Source organism: Pimephales promelas, chromosome 11 (assembly GCF_988280905.1).
Source record: "Pimephales promelas chromosome 11, fPimPro1.hap1.1, whole genome shotgun sequence".
Lineage (NCBI taxonomy): Eukaryota > Metazoa > Chordata > Actinopteri > Cypriniformes > Leuciscidae > Pimephales > Pimephales promelas.
The window spans coordinates 29,958,800-29,978,863 of NC_142779.1; the positions used below are offsets into that span (position 1 = coordinate 29,958,800).

A 20,064-nucleotide genomic window follows, 5' to 3' on the forward strand; every position below is an offset into this window, starting at 1 on the left:
CATATGTAAATACCCTTTTGTCTAGTATTTTTACTTTCGTCTATTTCATCACAACACCTCAGGGGCTAATTACGTTAGTTTAATTGTTCACAGACGTTAGCTCACTCGATCCTTCTAGCATCACATTCTCCACCACATACTTTGAAGCTATTAATTTGACAAGGCAACTAACTTTAGTCCATTTTTTAAAATGTTTTCATTTTCGAAAACTGACGTATGATTATTTTGCACGCTTGTATTTCAGAGTGTGTGAAGTGAAACAGCCAATCAGAGCAGAACTCCTCCTTACTATTCATGACCCTTCCAAATATGGTAAAAACAGACCATTTCATTCTAGAGTTGAAAATGGACCTGTAAAACCATTTTAACATTTTAAATGCCCTTAAATAAGCCACATACCCTCTATGTAGATATCAGAGACTAGATTAAAATATTATTTCAGCTCATTCTAGGGCACCTTTAATGCAAAACTTCTTTGTTTTTGCCTGATTTTCCAGCGCTGTTTTTCCTTAAAATTTAACTCAAATTTTGGCAGGACACAAAAGGTCTCCTTGGGTGGGACCCATTTAGATTTTTTTTTTTTTTTTTTTTCCCAGTCTGAGTTGTAAATTGTTTTGTTTTTTTTCTCTGACACTGGTGCCTAAGAAAAAAAAAAGTGTTTTTGGATACTAAACACTAACTTGCTTTCAAACATCTGCGCTGCAGAAAGATTCTCTTTTCTACTGAAGAAAAGAGTAGTTGCTATGGAAACAATACCTTGTCTCGTCTAGTCGCATTGGTGTAAACTGGTTGGTTTTGGAATGTTGCAGACCACATTCTTTTGCAAGTAGTTAAAAGGTTCAGCTCACATCGTGGTGAATCTTTGCTGTAAACTTGCCAATACAAAACTACTTTCAAAAATATTGCTTCCACTATTAGGAAAGGCTTCCTTAAAGGGATAATTCACCCCCAAAAAATATTTTGTTAAACCACAAATTAAGATGTGAGAAATGTGAGAGGCTTCTATCTGGTCCATGTAACCAGAAATTAGAATATCCAAAAAGTTCAAAAAGAAGCCATAAAAAAAAATCCTTAAGAATTAAGGAACCTTGTGAATACCTTGTGACGAGGTACGATCACTATGTGATCAACAGATTTGTATTTTGTATTTATTTATTTCTTCGGTCAGTCATTTAGAAATCATGTCATAAATCATGTAACACAAAAAAGAGAGAGAGAAAAAATAAAATAAAAATAAAAAATAACACATAAATACTGACCGAAGGGGTTTAGGCTGAAGTCAAGACTTATTTTGCCAAACCCCTTTTACAACAACAACTTATCCTGACTATTACAATAACATGTAGACACAAAAAATTAATCCTCAACAATCAAAATTATGTCATACTTCCACTATCGCTTACTTTTCTCATATTCTTCATTCAAGTGTTCTATATTTTTCCATAATGTTTAACTTATATCTTTTCTTAAATCCCTTAATAGTTTTAGAGCTCTTAAGTTGAATAAGAAGGCTGTTCCATAAATCTACTCCTTTAACTGATAAACATCTTCTCTTGGTATTACTCTTTGCCATGGGTTTTTGTAACAATTCAGTTCCTCTGAGGCTATATCTCGATTCTCTGATTCGAAACATCTCTTGTAAACAGTGAGGAAGCTTGAAATTGTAAGCCTTGTACATCACAACTGCTGTGTAAACATCAACAAGATCGTGAAATTTTAATATATTTAATCTGATAAAAAGTGGATTTGTTGGAGCAAGATATTCAGCATAGCTAATCACTCTAATAGCTTTTTTCTGTAATAAAAAAATCGGTTGTATGATAGTTTTTGGGTTTGAAATGTCATGAGGGAAGTAAATAATGAAAGAATTTAAATTTTTGAATTAACCCTTTAAGGCAAGTCATTTTCCAGTGTCCGTTCGCAAAAATCCAGTACTTCCTATCTAGTATTTTGACAAACAATCTATATAATTGTTTTTCGAAATGACATTTCATTTACAAATTACATTTATTGTCTCATAAATTGTGATTCTTCAGTTCAGAATAACTGCAAATAAATGCATGCTAGTTTTTTCGCAGAGTAAACAAAGTAAATTAATTGTTGCTTTATATTGAAAGTGGGACATCTATTCTTTCAGCTGACACATTCAGCATCACAATGCATCCATCAAAGAAGCAATTGGCTCTGTAAGGCAGAACTATAGCCACCACATTGATTTTTTTTCCCCATTCAGACATTAAACAGTGTCTAATTAACAGTGTCTGCTCTACATTACATGTTTACCTGGCAGTGCTTTGACACACACAGGGTCAGAGGGGGTTGAAGCCATGCCAATGCCTTTGGCATTCTCGGCCAGTACACGGAAAACATAAGATGCGCCTGTCTCTAGACCCTTGACCTGTAAATATTCAAACCGTACATTTTATAAAGCCACAGAGAAGTGAACACGTTTTCATATTTCTATGTCTGGCATACTGAAGTAGTAGCCTAGTATAGACAATCCGAGAACGTGTGCTTGTCAGCACTCACAAATCAATACCTTGAGATAGCAGTGGTTGACTGAACTTTCGTTGACTTTGCTCCAGGTATCAGAGCCTTTCCTGGATTTCTCAATGAAGTATCCAGTGATGGCGCTGACCCCATTGTAGACAGGAGGCTTCCACTCCACCACCAAAGAATCATCCCTTACCTCAGTGAAGGTCAGGTCATAGGCTGGACCTACCAAAGCCAAACACAAGGCAAATAAAGCTCAAGTTTTTCGTGCTTTCAGACATGTTTGGGGGACATTTTACCTTAAAATCTAACAAAACTGGGGAATGTGAAATTATTTATGTACATTTTCATGCAAATAAATCTCCCAAATTCTAACCACTGTAGTAAAGAATGGGCGTTTTTCTTCTGAGGTTATTATTATAAAGTATTTTTATATGCCGAATCTCATTTTATACAGTACATTAAAATAGCATGATGTATAAATACCACATCTAAAGTAGCACACTCAAGAATGAATGTCCTTTTGGCAACACACTGATGCACCACATAGAATCTGAAAGCAAATGTGATCAGTTGACAACAATTCTTTGGTCTTTGGTCGTATGACAGTCAAAGTCACATGACCTTCAGTGTTCAGTGTATGTTTTCCACAGAAAAAAAAAAAAGAAAGTCATACTGTACGTGTTTGGAACATGGATGTATGAATATGGTGAATTATATGTAACATGTTATGTAATATAACATGAAAACATGTTATATTTTGATTATGTTCTCAAAAAGATTTTGTGAGGATCGCACACGTCTTTTGAGTTTCTTGCTGTTCTTGACTGTCCAATATACTAATGTCGGAATTTGAGCATTTGATAATGTCACTTTGATAAAAACAGATTTTTTCTGTGTGTGAAAACAGCAATCAATCACCTTACTTGCTTGACTTTACCAAACAAGGTGACAAGGATTGAGACATGTAACACTATTAATGGTAGAGGTGACTGGCAGGGACAATATAACCAAACAGAAAGCTATAGAGACCTCCTATTCCATTTGTAGCCTTTAAAATGTTTTTTAAGCACCTAAACAAGACATCTTACCGCAGAGGATATGTATCTCCGATAAAAATACTGTAAATCTGCTGAATATGTTTCCCAAGAGTTGTGGGTTGGTCTCAAGGATGAGTGTTTTGCACTCATAAGACTTTTACTTCCTCTAAAGTGTTCTTACGGCAGCACATAAAACAAAATGAGCTTAATGGAGTTTTAGTTTGTTAAAGGAACAGTTCACACAAAGATAAAAATTGCCATATTTAATTAACCATATTCATAATAATGTTGCGAACATGTATGACTTTCATTCTTCTGTGGAAAACAAGACTTTTGTAGAATCTTCACACACACAGAACATCATCCTTTCAACATTACCATGACTTTCAAATTCCAAAGACGGCTAAAAACATCTCTATATAAAAGGCCATGTGACTTTGACTGCCATACGACAGTTTGTGTGAAGAACAGATTCTATATGGTGCATCAGTGTGTTGCCAAAAGGGCATTCATTCTTGAGTGTGCTATTTAAGATATGGTGAATGGACAATAAGATTCCAGAGTTGCAGAGGAGAAAAGATTTTCAGTGACAGAAATCAACAACAAGGCTGACACGCTGGCCCGGGAACAATGTGAGAGATTTTCGGGCCACTTTGCAGAACTGTCAATGGACTAGTTGCACGACAACGGAAATGGAATTTCCGGTTTGTCAGTGGTAGGCTGGAACACTTCCGGTCACTGCTTCTGTCAATGACACTCGCTTATTTAACCGACTGTTCAGCGTAGTGTAAAAGAAAAAACACGAGTCTTTTCGGTATTAAAACAGGTTTTGTACCGAATTCCGACTCGCGGACAAATCGCACGCCCCTTCGCGTGCGCGCGCCTCTCATTAATACGCGCAGAAACGAGTTTGAATGCACTTGATTTGATATGCGTTTATCGATTGATTTTTTTTTCTCACAGCAAGCACCCACATCCTTCATGAAAGCTTTGCACTTACAAAAGTTAACAGACAGTAAACTAGTGTGGATAAAAAAATGCAAACAAACAAAAACGCATGGGAGATCGATTGAAACTATAAACTTCGACGGGTAAAGGCAAGCCATAATAAAGCAGCCATAATAAAGCTAGCACCTGTCAAAACAAAACATTACTGTTAATTTAACAGAACGTAACTTTTGTGTCTAAAACACGCGGTGGTTCATAGGAAAATAGTGTATTACTCTCCCCATTGCACGAATGTCATTAAAAATAATATTTAACCTTTTTAATGAAGATAGGCTTAGTTCATAAAACACATGTCTGTATATTGTATATAGGCTAATATAGACTATAGCCTATATGCGGCAAATACCAGTTTTTATGTTTGTTAATTGATAATTATAATAATGTGATCATTGACTAAAGCTAAGGATGTAAAGAAACCTTAGACTTTTTAATATAGTTATTGTCTGGCACATTAGGACCACAAAAACATTATTTATTTAATTCATTCTTTCAATTTCACATTTTGCATCCTAGCTGAGAACGTTCTCAGAACTTTGGCTAACATTCCCTACAAGTTTGGTTTAAACTTGTAAAGCCATAAGGTAGCCAACTGTTTTAAAGAAAACATTTGAATGTAATGTTGAAATAATGTTTTAAGGATGTTTTAACTGTAATATTTTGAGGATGTTTTGGGAAAGTTGCTGAGATAACACATTATAAAATGTTCTTTTTGGGAAAAAACAAAACAAAAACAAAACTACCCACTGAAAACATTAGAACAGAACAAAATTTAAAGAAAAATTCTATATGGGATTGCTTATGGAAATTCATTGTTTTGTGTTCAGGTGCCCTTTTTTGAAGAAAACCTGCTGCAATATTACAAAAGTGCATGCATAATTTGTTTATAAGCCTATCTTCATGAAAAAGGTTATTATTATTTTGAATGACATTCTTGTGCAATGGGGAGAGTACAATATTTTACTATGAACCACATCGTGTTTAACACGCAAAAGTTACGTTCAATAAAAATATTTGAAATTAACAGTAATGTTTTGACAGCTGGTAGCTTTATATGGTAGCTTCACCCGTGGAAGTTTATAGTCTGAATCGATCTCCCATGCATTTTTGTTTGTTTGCATGTTTTATCCACACTAGTTCACTGTCAGTCAATTTTTGTAAGTGTAGACAATGCTTTCATGCAGGATGTGGGTGCTTGCTGTGCGAAAAAAATCAATCGATAAACGCATATGGCAAATCAAGTGCATTCAAACTCGCTTCAGCGAGTATTAGGTGAGAGGCGCGCGCACGCGAAGGGGCGTGCCATTTGTCCGCGAGTCAGAATTCGGTACAACACCTGTTTTAATACCGAAAAGACTCGTGTTTTTCTTTTACACTACGCTGAACGGTCGGTTAAGTAAGCGAGTGCCATTGACAGAAGCAGTGACCGGAAGTGTTCCAGCCTACCACTGACAAACCGGAAATTCCATTTCCGTTGTGGTGCAACTAGTCCATTGCCTTTTTGGGCCATTTATTGATCTTGTACAGCCTTTGTTATGCCTTGGTTTCAAAGTTTGAAATTCAGCTGATTCTGCAGTAATATCTTACAATAAGGTCTCATTAGTTGACCTTAGTTGATGAACTAACTAACATTAATAATGAACAATGCATTTGATACAGTATTTATTCATATTTTCTGATATTAGATAATGGAAATTCTACAATATTTTTTTTAAATTTCTCCTATTGTGTTGCACAGAACAAACAGCATACATGTTTTGAATGACATGAGGGTGAATAAATAATGACATAATAATTGCAACAGTACAAGTCAAAACTATGTACACACTTCACATTACCTGGCTCAGGCATGGTCCAAGCCTCACATTTGAAGGACGCGCTTGGGGTTGAGGCATTACCCAATCCAACCAAATTACCTCCATAGATCCTAAACTGATACACTGAACCACCTGTCAGACCTCCAACCTTCAGAAGATACAGTTCATCTTAGTAATTATTATACATGGTAATATTACAATACATAATATTATGAAATCCATCAGTACAAGCTGATGTAACAACATGCACAGGATGCTGCAATAAATAGACACCTTGTGCAGGTTTTCCTTAATGGGTGGGATGTTGACCTCCTTCCACGTCTTCTTGGCCACATTGAATTTGTCAATGTAATAATCAGTGACCTCTGCTCCTCCAGAATGGATGGGCTGCTTCCAGTTGAGAATCATGGATTCCCCGTCACAATACAGAAGAGAGATGTCGTAAGGGGAAGAGGGCAACTCTGTGGAGAAGACAGATTGCTGTAGCCGACCGGTCACATTACTCAGTGTCTTCAACAAAGAGGAACATGAGCTGACGTGCAGGCTGCATCTCTGGCTTGTAATATGCACATTTCAGAGGAAAAGAGGTGTCTGGGAATGTAATGTAGAACGGTGAAATGCATTTTGTTACACATTAGTGATAGCCTCAAACTATGGCAATGCTTTTCCATAAGATTGTAGGGCTTTGTCCGTCAAAAGCAAACAACATTTCTGTTATGTTAGATTTTGAACACTGGGATAATGTACATAGACAGCAAAATGTGCATCATATACACTACCATAAACTACAAAAGATTTATTTTTTAAGAAAAGAATACTTTTATTGCTTTTTGATGTATATCTATACATTTACATATTCATTTAAATATATACAGTAAATATATATATATATATATATATATATTTACTGTATGTATATACTGAAAGAGTCCACAAAAGTATTCAGAAGCATAACTGTTGATAAGTAAGGAACAATCCACGAATAGTTTTAATGTGCTTAAAACTATTTATGACTTAAAGAGAAAGAGCGGCACGACGCGAAGTGAAGCTTTAAAGCATTAGTTCGTTTCAGAATTAAAATTTACTGATAATTTACTCACCCCCACGTCATCAAAGATATTAATTTCTTTCTTCAGTCGAAAAGAAATTAAGGTTTTTGAGGATAACACTCCAGGATTTTTCTCCATATAGTGGACTTTAATGGGAACCAACGGGTTAGAGTTTCAAAGCAGCTTCAGATCCCAGCCAAGAAATAAGGGTCTTATCTAGTGAAACAATCAGTCATTTTCTAAAAAAAAATAAAATAAAAAAAAATTCGATTTTTTTTCTTGCACTAGTTGTGATTCGCCGCACATTACGTAATCACATTGAAAGGTCACACGTGACGTAGGTGAAAGTACAGACCTCATGTTTACAAAACGAACGTGCAATGACTAAGTAAAAAAAAAAACGTTTAAATAAAATAAAAGGTAAAAGAATGATGTTGGACATTTCTGAAGTTGAAGGAGAAAAAGAGATGAGTTTTTCGCCCAACCCTACATTTTCTGCCAACGTCAGAATAACCGCCTGACCCTTCCAAAGTGATTATGTAATCCGTAAAGTTGTGGACATGCAAGACTGGCATTTGTGGTTAAAAAGTATATATATATATATATATATATATATATATATATATTGTATTTTATTGAAAATGCCAGATCGTTTCGGTAGATAAGATCGTTATTCCTCGGCCGGGATCGTGTAAAGCCATTTGAAGCTACATTGAAACTGATATTTGGACCTTCAAACCGTTGGTTTCCGTTGAAGTTCACTATAATGAGAGAAATTCTGGAATGTTTTCCTCAAAAATTTCTTTTTGACTATACAGAAAGAAAGACATGAACATCTTGGATGAGTAAATTATCAAGTGCGTGTGCGCTTCAATGAGAGCAGAGCATTAATATAGAACGGCGACTAAACTGACAAACTAATGTCAGTTTAATCGCTGACATTAGCCAGCAAACTAATGTCTGCAAACTAATTTTATTGCAAACTAATGTCTGCAGAAAATCAAATTTTAAAGGAATAAATTACATTTTAAAATATATTTAAAATAGAAAACACTTACATTTTAAATTGTTTATAAATTGTAATAACATTTCACATTATGATTTTACATTTATCAAACCACAGCCGTAAACATAAGTCTTCTTTCAAAACCATTTTTTTTTAAATCTCACTGACCACAAACTTGAACAATGGTGGAAATAGAGAGTATATTGATTTAAAAAATAGTTTATTTTTATTAGACTGAAGTATTTTTATCAGTGTTGTTTGATAATTAAATGTATCTCAAAGCATTATGATTGCATTCTGTACAAAAGATTCCATGCTGCCTTACAACTGACCATATCTTATGGTCAGTTATATATATATATATATATATATATATATATATATAATATATAAGTTATATATTATATCTTATGATATCTTCGAAAGCAGCATAATCATAATCAACATGTGAAGCTTTAAAATGTTGCCTATGTTGCCTATGTTTTGAAAATAATTGTGTGCTATCAAAATGCTACAGAAGGGAGTTCTGAGAGGATTTCAGCACTTTGTGCGAATTGCTAGGGTGTTCTGAGGTGAGGTGTCACCATTATGTTCTGTTTAGCTTTAGTTTCATTTTCATGGACTCTTATTATGTTCCTCTTTGTTCCCGTCTGCCTGTGTTCCTGTTTGCACGCCATTATTCAGTTGTCATGGTGATGCAGTATGTTCCTAATTAAAGCACACCTGTTCATCATTTGAATTCAATCACCCTGTGTATTTAAGTTCCTCCTTTGTCTGGTATGGTTTGTGATCACATGTTGTTATGTTGCCTTCTTGCTATTGAATTACCTGAGTTTATTTTTATTAAAGAACCTTTTTTTTTTGGAAACTAGTTTAAACCTTTTTCATCTTCTCCAACTGAACCTGATCGTGACACTAGTTGGGTTTTTTTTTTTTTTCTGTTTTCTTTTTTAACCGCCAGATAGATGATATACTCTCCTCAAGGTATCAATATTGTCCATAACAAAAATGGTATGAGACGTGATATACTACTTCAAAGATGCTTGTTTGAAACCCCTTGAGAAATAATTTAATCTAATTTAAAGAACTCCTCTGTTTTTAATTTTCTAACCACTGTTTTGACTGGCTGTTTACTACAGACAGGCCTGCACTCTTAGGACAAAAAGTTTCATCTTTATTTTCATCTTTTGAAGTCTCTGAGTATGAAATGATCCCCCTGAGTCCAAACAGAGGATTTCTGTTAGCTAAAGACTTACAAAGCAAACAGCTCTACAAATTATCCAGCTCTGTAAAAATGTAATGGTCTGCTGGCTGAAATGATTTCTACTTGTTGATTAAGTGTCCCACAGAGATCGGGAAGAAAAAAACACATTCTGACTCATTTAGTATGAATTATTAAACCAATTTAGCAAATGGTGCGAGGTTTGAGGGGACTAAAAAGATTTAAAAAAAAAAAAAAAAAAAAAAAAGCTTTTGCATACTGGGGTATGATCATATCTTATTTATTCACAGTGTGATTCCTATAATTTCACACTATGAACAATTGTATAACATGGTGACTTTTATATATCACGCATTTGTATAATAATATTAAATGACTTGACTTCCATATCTTATTTTGCAAGTCAAGCAATACTTTACAAAGGGAAAGTAGGACTTGATTAAATGATTCATATGATTGTCTTCTTTTTATTTGTAACTTGATGGATCCAAAAGAAATGATTATGCATAACTAAGGATTCAGAAGTCTCATATTGTAAAATGGCCGACAATAATAAGAAATCTACAGTTGCACTTTGTTTACACATGATGTGATTTGTAAAAACTAAATCGCTTTCATTATAATTAACAATGTTGTTTACAGTGCATTAATCATGGTAAAAATCAATGTAACACATTCTCTTATGGTTTATTGCTTTAATAAACACTATAGCAGAATCTACTGGCTGATCCATTTCACTGCTCAACTCTACTGTATATTGAAAAACATTTGACGTGTAAAATTAACTTTTCTGTTGTTACTGTGTGGCAACTTTCCAAAGCACTGCCTATGCATGAATAAAGATAAATATACACCTTTTTCAACCTGTTGTAGTCTGGTGGGCACCTTACTCTTTTAACACCATGGGCTACAAACACCTACTGCGAGAAACAGCTTTTGAGTGTGTTTGGAAAAGGTTCAAAATAAATTGTAGTTGGCTTCTTGATGGAATGTAAAGGAAACTGGGTCATGAGAGCCAAACTTACTGAGAGCATTTCTCACAGAAAGAGGAGCCGATTCCTGGGATTCATCGCTGAGGCCCAGCTCGTTGATGGCTTGTACACGGAAGACATACGTCTCACCGGTGGTCAGTCCATGCACAACAAACCTGCAAGAACACAGTAATGAGGTAGTGAAAGAGGAAGTTTCTATTCCGTTATTTATCCTTTTCAGGGAATAACATCATCAAAAAAAACATGTCAGCAACACAAAATCCTGATACAAGCTTTCTGGCATTTCAGTTGTTTTTATGTTGTAATGTGTGGTCACGGTTTGATTTGGTTTAAATTACCACATATATACTATCAGGCACTTTCCATGAATCGGATATATCTTGGTGCCCCATGACTTATTTAAAAGCATAAGAGGTACAAATGTTAAGTTACGTAGTTAAAAATCTACAAATGTTAGTAAAAGCAAAAAATAAAATGCATATAAAATATAAAAGTATATTTTTATAAATATTGTTAAAATTTGTCTCTGTGTGCCACATTTTGTGCTGATCTCAGAACCTTTGGATATAGAGTTAGCCATTAAGGATACCTTCAGCTGATATTCACTCTGATATTGCTGATATTCACTCTGTACATGCTGCCATTAGGAGATATCATTAGGGAACATGGAATTAGCTTCCGCTATTATGCTGATGATACCCAGCTGTATATTTCTTCAAAACCTAACGAAACTTACCAACTCACAAAATTAAACGGAATGCATTGCTGATATAAAAAATTGGAAGACTAGTAATTTCCTACTACTAAATTCTGAAAAAAAAAAAAAAAAAAAACAGAGATTCTAATTTATGGACCAAAAAACTTCCACATGTAACCTAGAATACTGTCTAACACTTGATGGCTGCTCTGTTAAGCCTTCGTCGTCAGTTAGAAACCAGGGTGTGCTCTTTGATAGTAATCTTTCATTTGAAAGTCATGTGTCTAGTATCTGTAAAACCAACATTTTCCATCTTAAAAATATATCTAAATTACGCCATATTCTCTCAATGAAAAATGCGGAACAATTAGTTCATGCATTCATGACATCAAGACTAGATTATTGTAATGCTCTACTGGGAGTTTGCCCTGCATGCTTAATAAACAAACTTCAGCTATTTCAAAACTCAGCAGCTCGAGTTCTTACCAGAACCAGGAAGTATGACCATATTAGCCAGGTTCTGTCAACCCTGCATTGGCGGCCTTTTAAACATTGTATACATTTTAAAATATTGCTGATTACTTACAAAGCACTAAATGGTTTATCTCCGCAGTACTTGAGCGAGCTCTTAACGCATTATAGTCCTTCACGTCTATTGCGATCTCGGAATTCCGGCTAGTTGATAATACCTAGAATATCAAAATCGACTGCTGGTGGTAGATGCTTTTCCTATTTAGCACCAAAACTCTGGAACAGTCTTCCGAACATTGTCCGGGAAGCAGACACCCTCTGTCAGTTCAAATCTAGACTAAGAACACATCTCTTTGGCCTAGCACACATAACACACATAGACTCCCTTAATTCAAAATTAGGATGCATAGTTTAGATCAGCCGGAACCGGGAACACGTTCCGTAAATCATGATGAGTCTGGGTTCTCCCAAGGTTTTTTTCTTCATTCTGTCACCTGATGGAGTTTTGGTTCCTTGCCACTGTTGCCTTAGCTTTTGGCTTGCTTAGTTGGGGACATTTAATATTCAAGAATATTATTGATCTGTGTTGTATTATTTTCATGAAATCTGAAGCTCTTCACACAAATAGGGTACAAATACAATTGAAATGGATCAAAACATAGATGGAGTACATAGAGTCCATCAACACCCCCAAAGCTTCAAAGTCCTATAGCTCATCCTCGATCAACATTTCATTCAGTATCATTAGGCAGTTTTGATTTATAGAGTTTAATGTTGATGATCCCATTATTTTGCATGTGCATGATATGATTAAATATATGATAGCTTGTTTTATGTATTCTGTCGATTTGTAAAATAAGCTAATAGCTGGAAAAAATAAGAGACCAAGGCAAAATTAGCAGTTTCTATGGATTTAGGCTGAATCCCAATTCACCCCTTGGCCCTACCCCTTGTTTTCGAGTGTACCCCTTGGCCCTTAAAACAGATTTACAAGGGCCAAGGGGTTGAAATATTCCCCTACGAAATGGAACAACCCTTCATGAACCCGATACGTCATCAGTCGTCGGCGATGTTTTTACAGGATTTCTCCATGACAACAACTGACAATCAACGCAGCTGCTCTTAACTTTTAATAAACATGATGATTATAACATCCCTTCCTCGAAATGTATGTCTTGTCTGATGGGAAAGGTAATTTATTATACCATTTCTTAATTTAAACGACTATAGTGTTATTATAAGAGTAAATAAAGTGCGTAGTGGAATCATCTGGCGCTAAATTTAAATGTTTGCTAACCGTTTGCGATCCATCTCGACGGTGATTTCCGATGCATTCCGTGAACTTTTCTCTTAGCCCTCCGTTTGGAGTGTGCCTCTGAAAAATATCAGTTTCGAGGGCTATGTAGCCCTACCCCTTCGCCCTACTCCTCGATCTCAAGAAGAATCGGGACACCCTTCCTCTAGACGTGAACGCGCAAAACGGAGGGGTAGGGCTAAGGGGTAGGGCCAAGGGGTGAATTGGGATTGAGCCTTACTATTTATATTTTTGTATATATGAAGAGTTCAGATGCAAAAGCCTCTAAATGCCATTTGAAATTTTCTTCTTTAATGATGATTTTTATCAAACTTGTATATTTAAGTTCAGTAATTTCACTTAAATAACAATTAATAGGTAATTATCATTGCCATTTAAGTGAAATCACTGAACTTAAATATACAAGCTTGATAAAAATCATCATTCTAGAAGAAAATTTCAAATGGCATTTAGACGCTTTTGCATCTGAACTCTTCATATCCTCCAAAATTTCAATTAAAAACAACTGGTCAAAATAATAAAACAAAACTGTCATCTGTCTAATGACAGTTAGTTGACAAGTAGTTGCAAAGTTACTTATAGAATGTCTAAAGTGGACTTTCGAAATAAAGTGTTACCCTAATTTAATTTATTTTAATATTTTCTTTAATGTTTTATTTTATTTACGTTCATTAAATGTTAAATATTTGTCAAGAGTTTTTTCTGACCTGAGTTTCAGACCCTTTTTGTCTCTATTCGTGGAAATTGCCTCAAATAATTTCACCTTGACTGAGCACATACCTGGTCTGCTTATGGGGCTTGTGATTGGCTGAGGTCCAGTCCTTAGATCCTTTCACACAAGAATCAATGTAATATCCAATCAGGTTATTGGGATCCTTTGGAGGTGCCCACTGAATTAGAACAGAGGTGTCTGTCTCCCTGGTTGCAACGACTTGTCCAGGAGCTGAGGGCACACCTGAATGAACACAGAGCTTCATTTCACGGGTGACTTCACCAACCAGCCTAATCAATCCCTTAATGACCTATCATGCATGAATTAGTTCCACTACAGAAATGCAGATAAAAGTTCATTACTGCCTTAAAGCCAACATCAAAGTCACAGCCTGACTAAACTTCAAAGATCTATATTCCATTTCGTATGCGACAGTTTCACCATTTCAAGATCTGTACTAAATACATCAGTGGTGTGGTGGCCTTTGACAAGCTGGATTTAGAGCATTTACCCTTCAATTGAAGTGTCGTTATGGTATTGGTAGGCTCGGAAGCATCGCTGACGCCGTACATATTAGCGGATAGCACACGGAAGAGATAGTCCTTTCCCTCGGACAGGTCGAAGACGGCATAGCGAGGTGATCTGATGGGTACTTTAGTGTTCACTCTCTGCCATGATCCTGCTCCGACTTGAAGCTGAATGAGACCACAGCCAATAAAACACACTATTACACAAATGTGGATTGTAAAATGAGATGGCAAAATGACGCAAATACTTCTAGACAGTAATGAGATTGAATAGAGCAAATGATTGACAATGCATCGAGCCGACTTAAGTCTCTTAAGACTTAAGAGAACCGACACTGAACTTCACATTACAGGGAGTATAAATACCATATGAGCTTAATGAAAGACAGAAGCAAATCAAACATAACCATAGGAACAAATGAAGACATAATCAGTAACCAAGAAAACCAAAACTAAACAGAGCAGGGAAACAGGAACTAAAGGAATATCACAGTAATAGTCCATGACAGTCAAAATCTGCTCTGATTATATTGACTAATTTATTTATTTATTTATTTATTTTTTTGAAGGAAGAGAATCTGAAACAACTGAGAACTGAGCAAATAAGGACATATTCTTATTTTAATTTGCTAGATGTTTCTTAATTGATTAAAGGTGATGTAAGAAAATCAAACAAACTGCGGAAATAAAGTTTGTGACTATTCGTCTGGGTTAACGTCTGGCAGTGAGCTGAAACTAACCTTCTCAATGTAATACCACATGGGGGCTTTGCTATGGTAGACTGGAGGGACCCAACTGAGCACAACATATGTTCGGTCCGTCTCTGAAGTGCAGACTTTAGAGGGAGGTCCTGGAGCTTTTCCCTCAGCTGCAGGCAAACCACATCAAACAGAATTACTGTTCTACTCTGAACACATAGACACAGACCAATACACACACACACACACACACTAGGAAATATCCCACCATTTTTACTAGCTTTAAAAGCAGCTATAATATTATGGACTGATATAAATATCATCTTTGCTGCTGCTACTGCTGCTACTATCTGTACACATATGCACATGGGTGACACTGGTTGATGTGTTCATTTCAACTTGAAAAAGAACCACAGATGTTTGTACGTTCCCTTCCTGATGGAATTCTCATCAAAAACTAATCAGTATCTCTCAGAAGAGAACCAATTATGGGCTGGATAATTATTGCTAATTTTGAAAGTGAAAACCATGAAAAGAATAAGGGGGAAAGCAAAAAGTGACAGCTGTTGTCATCTATTACAGATTACATATGCAAAGGCAGAGTGACTGAGTGAACAAACGAAACGATATCTTAAGGCAGTTCCGTCACACAATATTTAAGGATGCAGTATGGATGTCATTTTTGAGCAATTGAAGGGCACTGAGGTACAGGGACATTTTCTTAGTTGGGGCATTCCAAATGAAAGAATTAACTATTATTGAAATGTGATTGAAATTTCCATGATGGTTCCATCCTTTTAATGAATTACATTTCAATGTAAATATAATTTACTCACCCCTATGTCATCCAAGATGTCCATGTCTTTCTTTCCTCAGTCGAAAAGAAATTAAAGTTTTTGATGAAAACATTCCAGGATTTTTCTCCATATAATGGACTTACATGGGAACCAGACGGTCCAAGGTCGAAAAGACAGTTAATAACAGTTTCAGATGCAGCTTCAAATGTCTTTAAACGACACCAGACGATGAATAAGGGTCTTCGATCGGTTATTTCAAAACTTATTCCAAAAATGTAACTTTTCTAAGGACAAATGCTAGCCTTGCTCTATTCTGTGAGGCGCGTTTGTAACGTCACGTAATACGTAATTACGTTCAAAATGTCACGGGCGACGTAGCCGGAAGTACAGAATCAAAATCGTCCGACATCGTTGTTTTACCTTTTAATTCCTTTTTTTGTAAACGGCGTTGAGTTAGTTTGCACGTTCAACCTATGCGTTCAACTTGTAAACACTGACTCTGTACTTACGGCTACGTCGCCCGTGACCTTTTGAACGTAATTACTTAATACGTGACGTTGCAAACGCGCCTCACAGAATAGAGCAAGGCTAGCATTTGTCCTTAGAAAAGTTACATTTTTGGAATAAGTTTTGAAATAACCGATCGTTTCGCACGATAAGACCCTTATTCATCGTCTGGTGTCGTTTAAAGACATTTGAGGCTGCATCTGAAACTGTTATTAACTGTCTTTTCGACCTCGGACCGTCTGGTTCCCACGTAAGTCCATTATATGGAGAAAAAATCCTGGAATGTTTTCATCAAAAACCTTAATTTCTTTTCGACTGAGGAAAGAAAGACATGGACATCTTGGATGACATGGGGGTGAGTAAAATTATCAGCAAAAGTTTTTTCAAAAGTGAACTAATCCTTTAATAGACACCCAGCAAAATTTTCAGTAAATAAACCAGGATTATACAGTACCTTCAAGGTCATCATAATAAGTCACAACGTCAAGTCTCCCACCAAGTTTTGTGGCTGTTGAAACAAACACCAGTACATAAGGAGCATTATTAACACAAAATTGAGTAAATAAACATAACTGTATGAGGACTTTTTTGCTTACTATTAAGTCTCTCAAACTCTGTAGGGTCCAGAGCAGCAATGGGCTCAGATACTCTGGAGGGTCTGCCAATGCCACGCGAGTTGACGGCACGCACACGAAAGTAATAAGAGTGTCCCTCAAACAGACCCTGAACAGGATATTTGCAGATCTTAATAGGGGAGTCATTACACTGCACCCAGTTCTCAGTTCCAACTTCACATCTGTCCAACAAGAGTGAAAGGAAAAACATGAAAAACAACCAATACGGACAGTAAACTAGATTTTTCTATCATTACTTCCACACTACTCTGAAAGACTGAAAATTACAACCCACTTTTACATTCTGAGGACATGATTTGAGCTAAAGAGCATTCATACATAATTGCCAAAATGCATCACTTAGTCTGATTACCGTCCGACAAGAGTAAATTTCAGCCTGTAGTTAAAAGTGACAGGGAACAAACTAATCACAGTCTAGCATATGCAAAGCAACCTATGTTCCAAACAAAAATATGTGTTTATATAAGCAACTTTGAGGTAGGGACTTTAAAATGTAAGAATGTCTTTGTCTTAGTCAACAGAATATCAAACCAAAATAAATTTTTTTTACAGAAACCACGAGCACACTACCAGTGTTTCTCAACTAGGACCCACATCCCAGAATGGTTTTGACATCTCCCTTGTGACACGTTTCTCTATATATTATAATGATTTATGTAAATTAGAGTTTAAATAGGTTTACATGTTGTCCGAGTCATTTTAGTCAATTTTATTTATCTAATCTGTTTTATGTGTGTAATACTTTAAATGACTATGGGTCTGCCTGTCATGTGAGCGATCAGTAAACTGCATAAAGAAAGCAGCATGGAAAAAAATTAGATGTCAATAACAAATGTGTATTAGGAATATCCAACGCATTCTCATCCTTTAGCGTCATGTAGAATGCTATATGACAAAACGGCGCTATACTACGCACATGGCACCCGTTATAGTCTGATATTACGCTGAAGGATTTATTTATTTATTTTATTTTTTTTTTTTTTCTGTTTCATAACGTCAGTTTTTATTTTGTTTTGTTTTTCATTTAACAATCAGACATACATACAAACAGGCCAAAATAGTGCAGTAGTGAGTAATCTTGTAAATCTATAATTCCAGTAGTGACAAGAGTGGTTTAAGTGTTTGATCTAAGTGTGTATGTGAGTGGGTGTGAGTGTGGGTATGTGTATGTGTATGTGTAAACAAAGTAACCATTTATTATTTATTTTTATTACCATCGTCATTACCATCACCATCACCATCACCATCACCATCCCACTCCCCACTACCACCATACTGCCCATATTGTGTTGGTATATTTTTATTTCCATCCTTCCTCCTATGTAACAATTGCCTTTGTCAATCCTGTACAAAATAAAATATGATATAATAAGATAATATAACATAAGATAACCTTCCCCTGCATCTCATCAGTCCCTATCTTTTCCTTTTGTGTGTGTGTGTGTGTTATGTCTAAAGTGCATTAAAATAGAGAGTACAGTGCGAGAGTGTCTTAATTTGGTCCAGGGATGCTGTCCCGTTGAAACCACTTCTCGCCTGTCTTGCCTGCCTTGGTGTTTGTGAGGTTTTTCCATATATATTTATTCCTCCCCCCCCCCCCCCCCCCCCTATTCTATGTTGTGGTGCATTAAAAACCCATGAAGAGATAAGGGGGAAGTTATTGCAATAGTGATGATAATGATACTTAATTCTAGTTCTACATTCTAATTCTACAGCATTGACAATGGCAATATTGATGATAATTATAATAATAATAACAATTATAATAAATGACAATGATGATGGCAGTGGTGATCACAACGGTGAAAGCAAAAGACTGCGACAACAGCAATTACAACAATGAAACAACAACAAAAAAATAAATAAAAGTGAAAATAGTAATCATAGCAGTGACAGTCAAGATAGTAATAACAATGATGACAGAAACAAGTTCAAACAACTAAAATGAATATTCGTGGGTTGATTAAGAAGGTGGGAGGAGTCGGAGTTAAGAACAGAGAAAGGATTCATAACTGTAAGAGGTCAGAAAGAGGTCAGTTTCAGATGTGTAATTATGAAGGGGCTAAAGGATTTATGACGCCTTGGGTTTACGTGAACATTAACGATAAAGGGTGCCATGTGCGTAGTATAGCGCCGTTTTGTCATATAGCGTTCTATGTGACGCTAAAGGATGAGAACGGGCTGGAATATCAACACACTGGAATTCATTCGGACTTTTAAGGGTAAGGTGTTATGGACTTTATGCTTTTAACAGGTGTTTGAGGTGTCCCGATTTTGCTGTGTTGTTTTAAGTTTCATGAAAATATTGTATGTTATATTGTATATTATTAAACACTTCTAATTCTGACACAGTATAGACCTTATGTAGCCCCGCCCCTTTTCAGTGCTGCGCTCGTTGTCTTTTGACTTCCGGTCTGTATTTTCACAGCGATCTTGCATAGGTATGAATGAACTGCTCGTAAAAAGTTTCCCGGTCGACATTTGTTAAAGGGGGGGTTGACTGCGATTTCACTTTTTTCATTTGAAATAGTGTGTAATGTTGCTGTTGGTGCATGAACAGTATCTGCAAAGTTGCAGTGCTGAAAGTTCAGTGTAAGCAGAGATATCGTCTTTTAAAAATCAGGAAGTATATTGCCTACAAAAACGACTCGATTGGGACTACAGCTGGGTTATGGTATGTCACTAACCCACACATTTGCATCAACCACTCCCTCCGGAATAAGCAGAAAAGAGCATGGCCATATTTCAGCAGCTCCAGCAGCTCGTCGAGTGTGTTGTTCACGCAGCTGTCAGGTCTTATGTCTTCGAACTTCCCACGGACGCTGTACTTCGTCAACAATGGATACAATTTATGTTTGAATATGTTCCTGAAAATGACGATCGTAATCTAGCTCTCTGTGCTGCGCATTTTACGGAAGACAGCTTCCAGAATCTCCACGAGTTCAACACCGGGATTCAACGAGAAACTGTAAACATGAAGCAGTTCCGACTTTAAAACCACAGTTGTTGGGCCACAACCGGTAAGTAGGCGAAGACTTAACCATTTTAAATGTATTTGCATGTATAATTCCAGACGTAACG

The 20,064-nt window shown here is 36.1% G+C and overlaps 1 protein-coding gene across 1 annotated transcript in view; it reads right to left on the reverse strand.

Annotated features, from left to right (window-relative positions):
- Window positions 1–20,064, reverse strand: part of myom2b (myomesin 2b) — a 66,221-nt gene that overhangs the window by 35,185 nt on the left and 10,972 nt on the right. The window contains exons 10-19 of the mRNA XM_039652273.2: window positions 16,945–17,144; window positions 16,803–16,856; window positions 15,087–15,214; window positions 14,331–14,514; window positions 13,888–14,062; window positions 10,658–10,779; window positions 6,629–6,816; window positions 6,377–6,503; window positions 2,540–2,718; window positions 2,284–2,398 (exon numbers count right to left, since the gene is read on the reverse strand). Coding sequence (XP_039508207.2) covers window positions 2,284–2,398; window positions 2,540–2,718; window positions 6,377–6,503; window positions 6,629–6,816; window positions 10,658–10,779; window positions 13,888–14,062; window positions 14,331–14,514; window positions 15,087–15,214; window positions 16,803–16,856; window positions 16,945–17,144 — 1,472 coding nt within the window. The remainder of the gene's footprint in view (window positions 1–2,283; window positions 2,399–2,539; window positions 2,719–6,376; window positions 6,504–6,628; window positions 6,817–10,657; window positions 10,780–13,887; window positions 14,063–14,330; window positions 14,515–15,086; window positions 15,215–16,802; window positions 16,857–16,944; window positions 17,145–20,064) is intronic.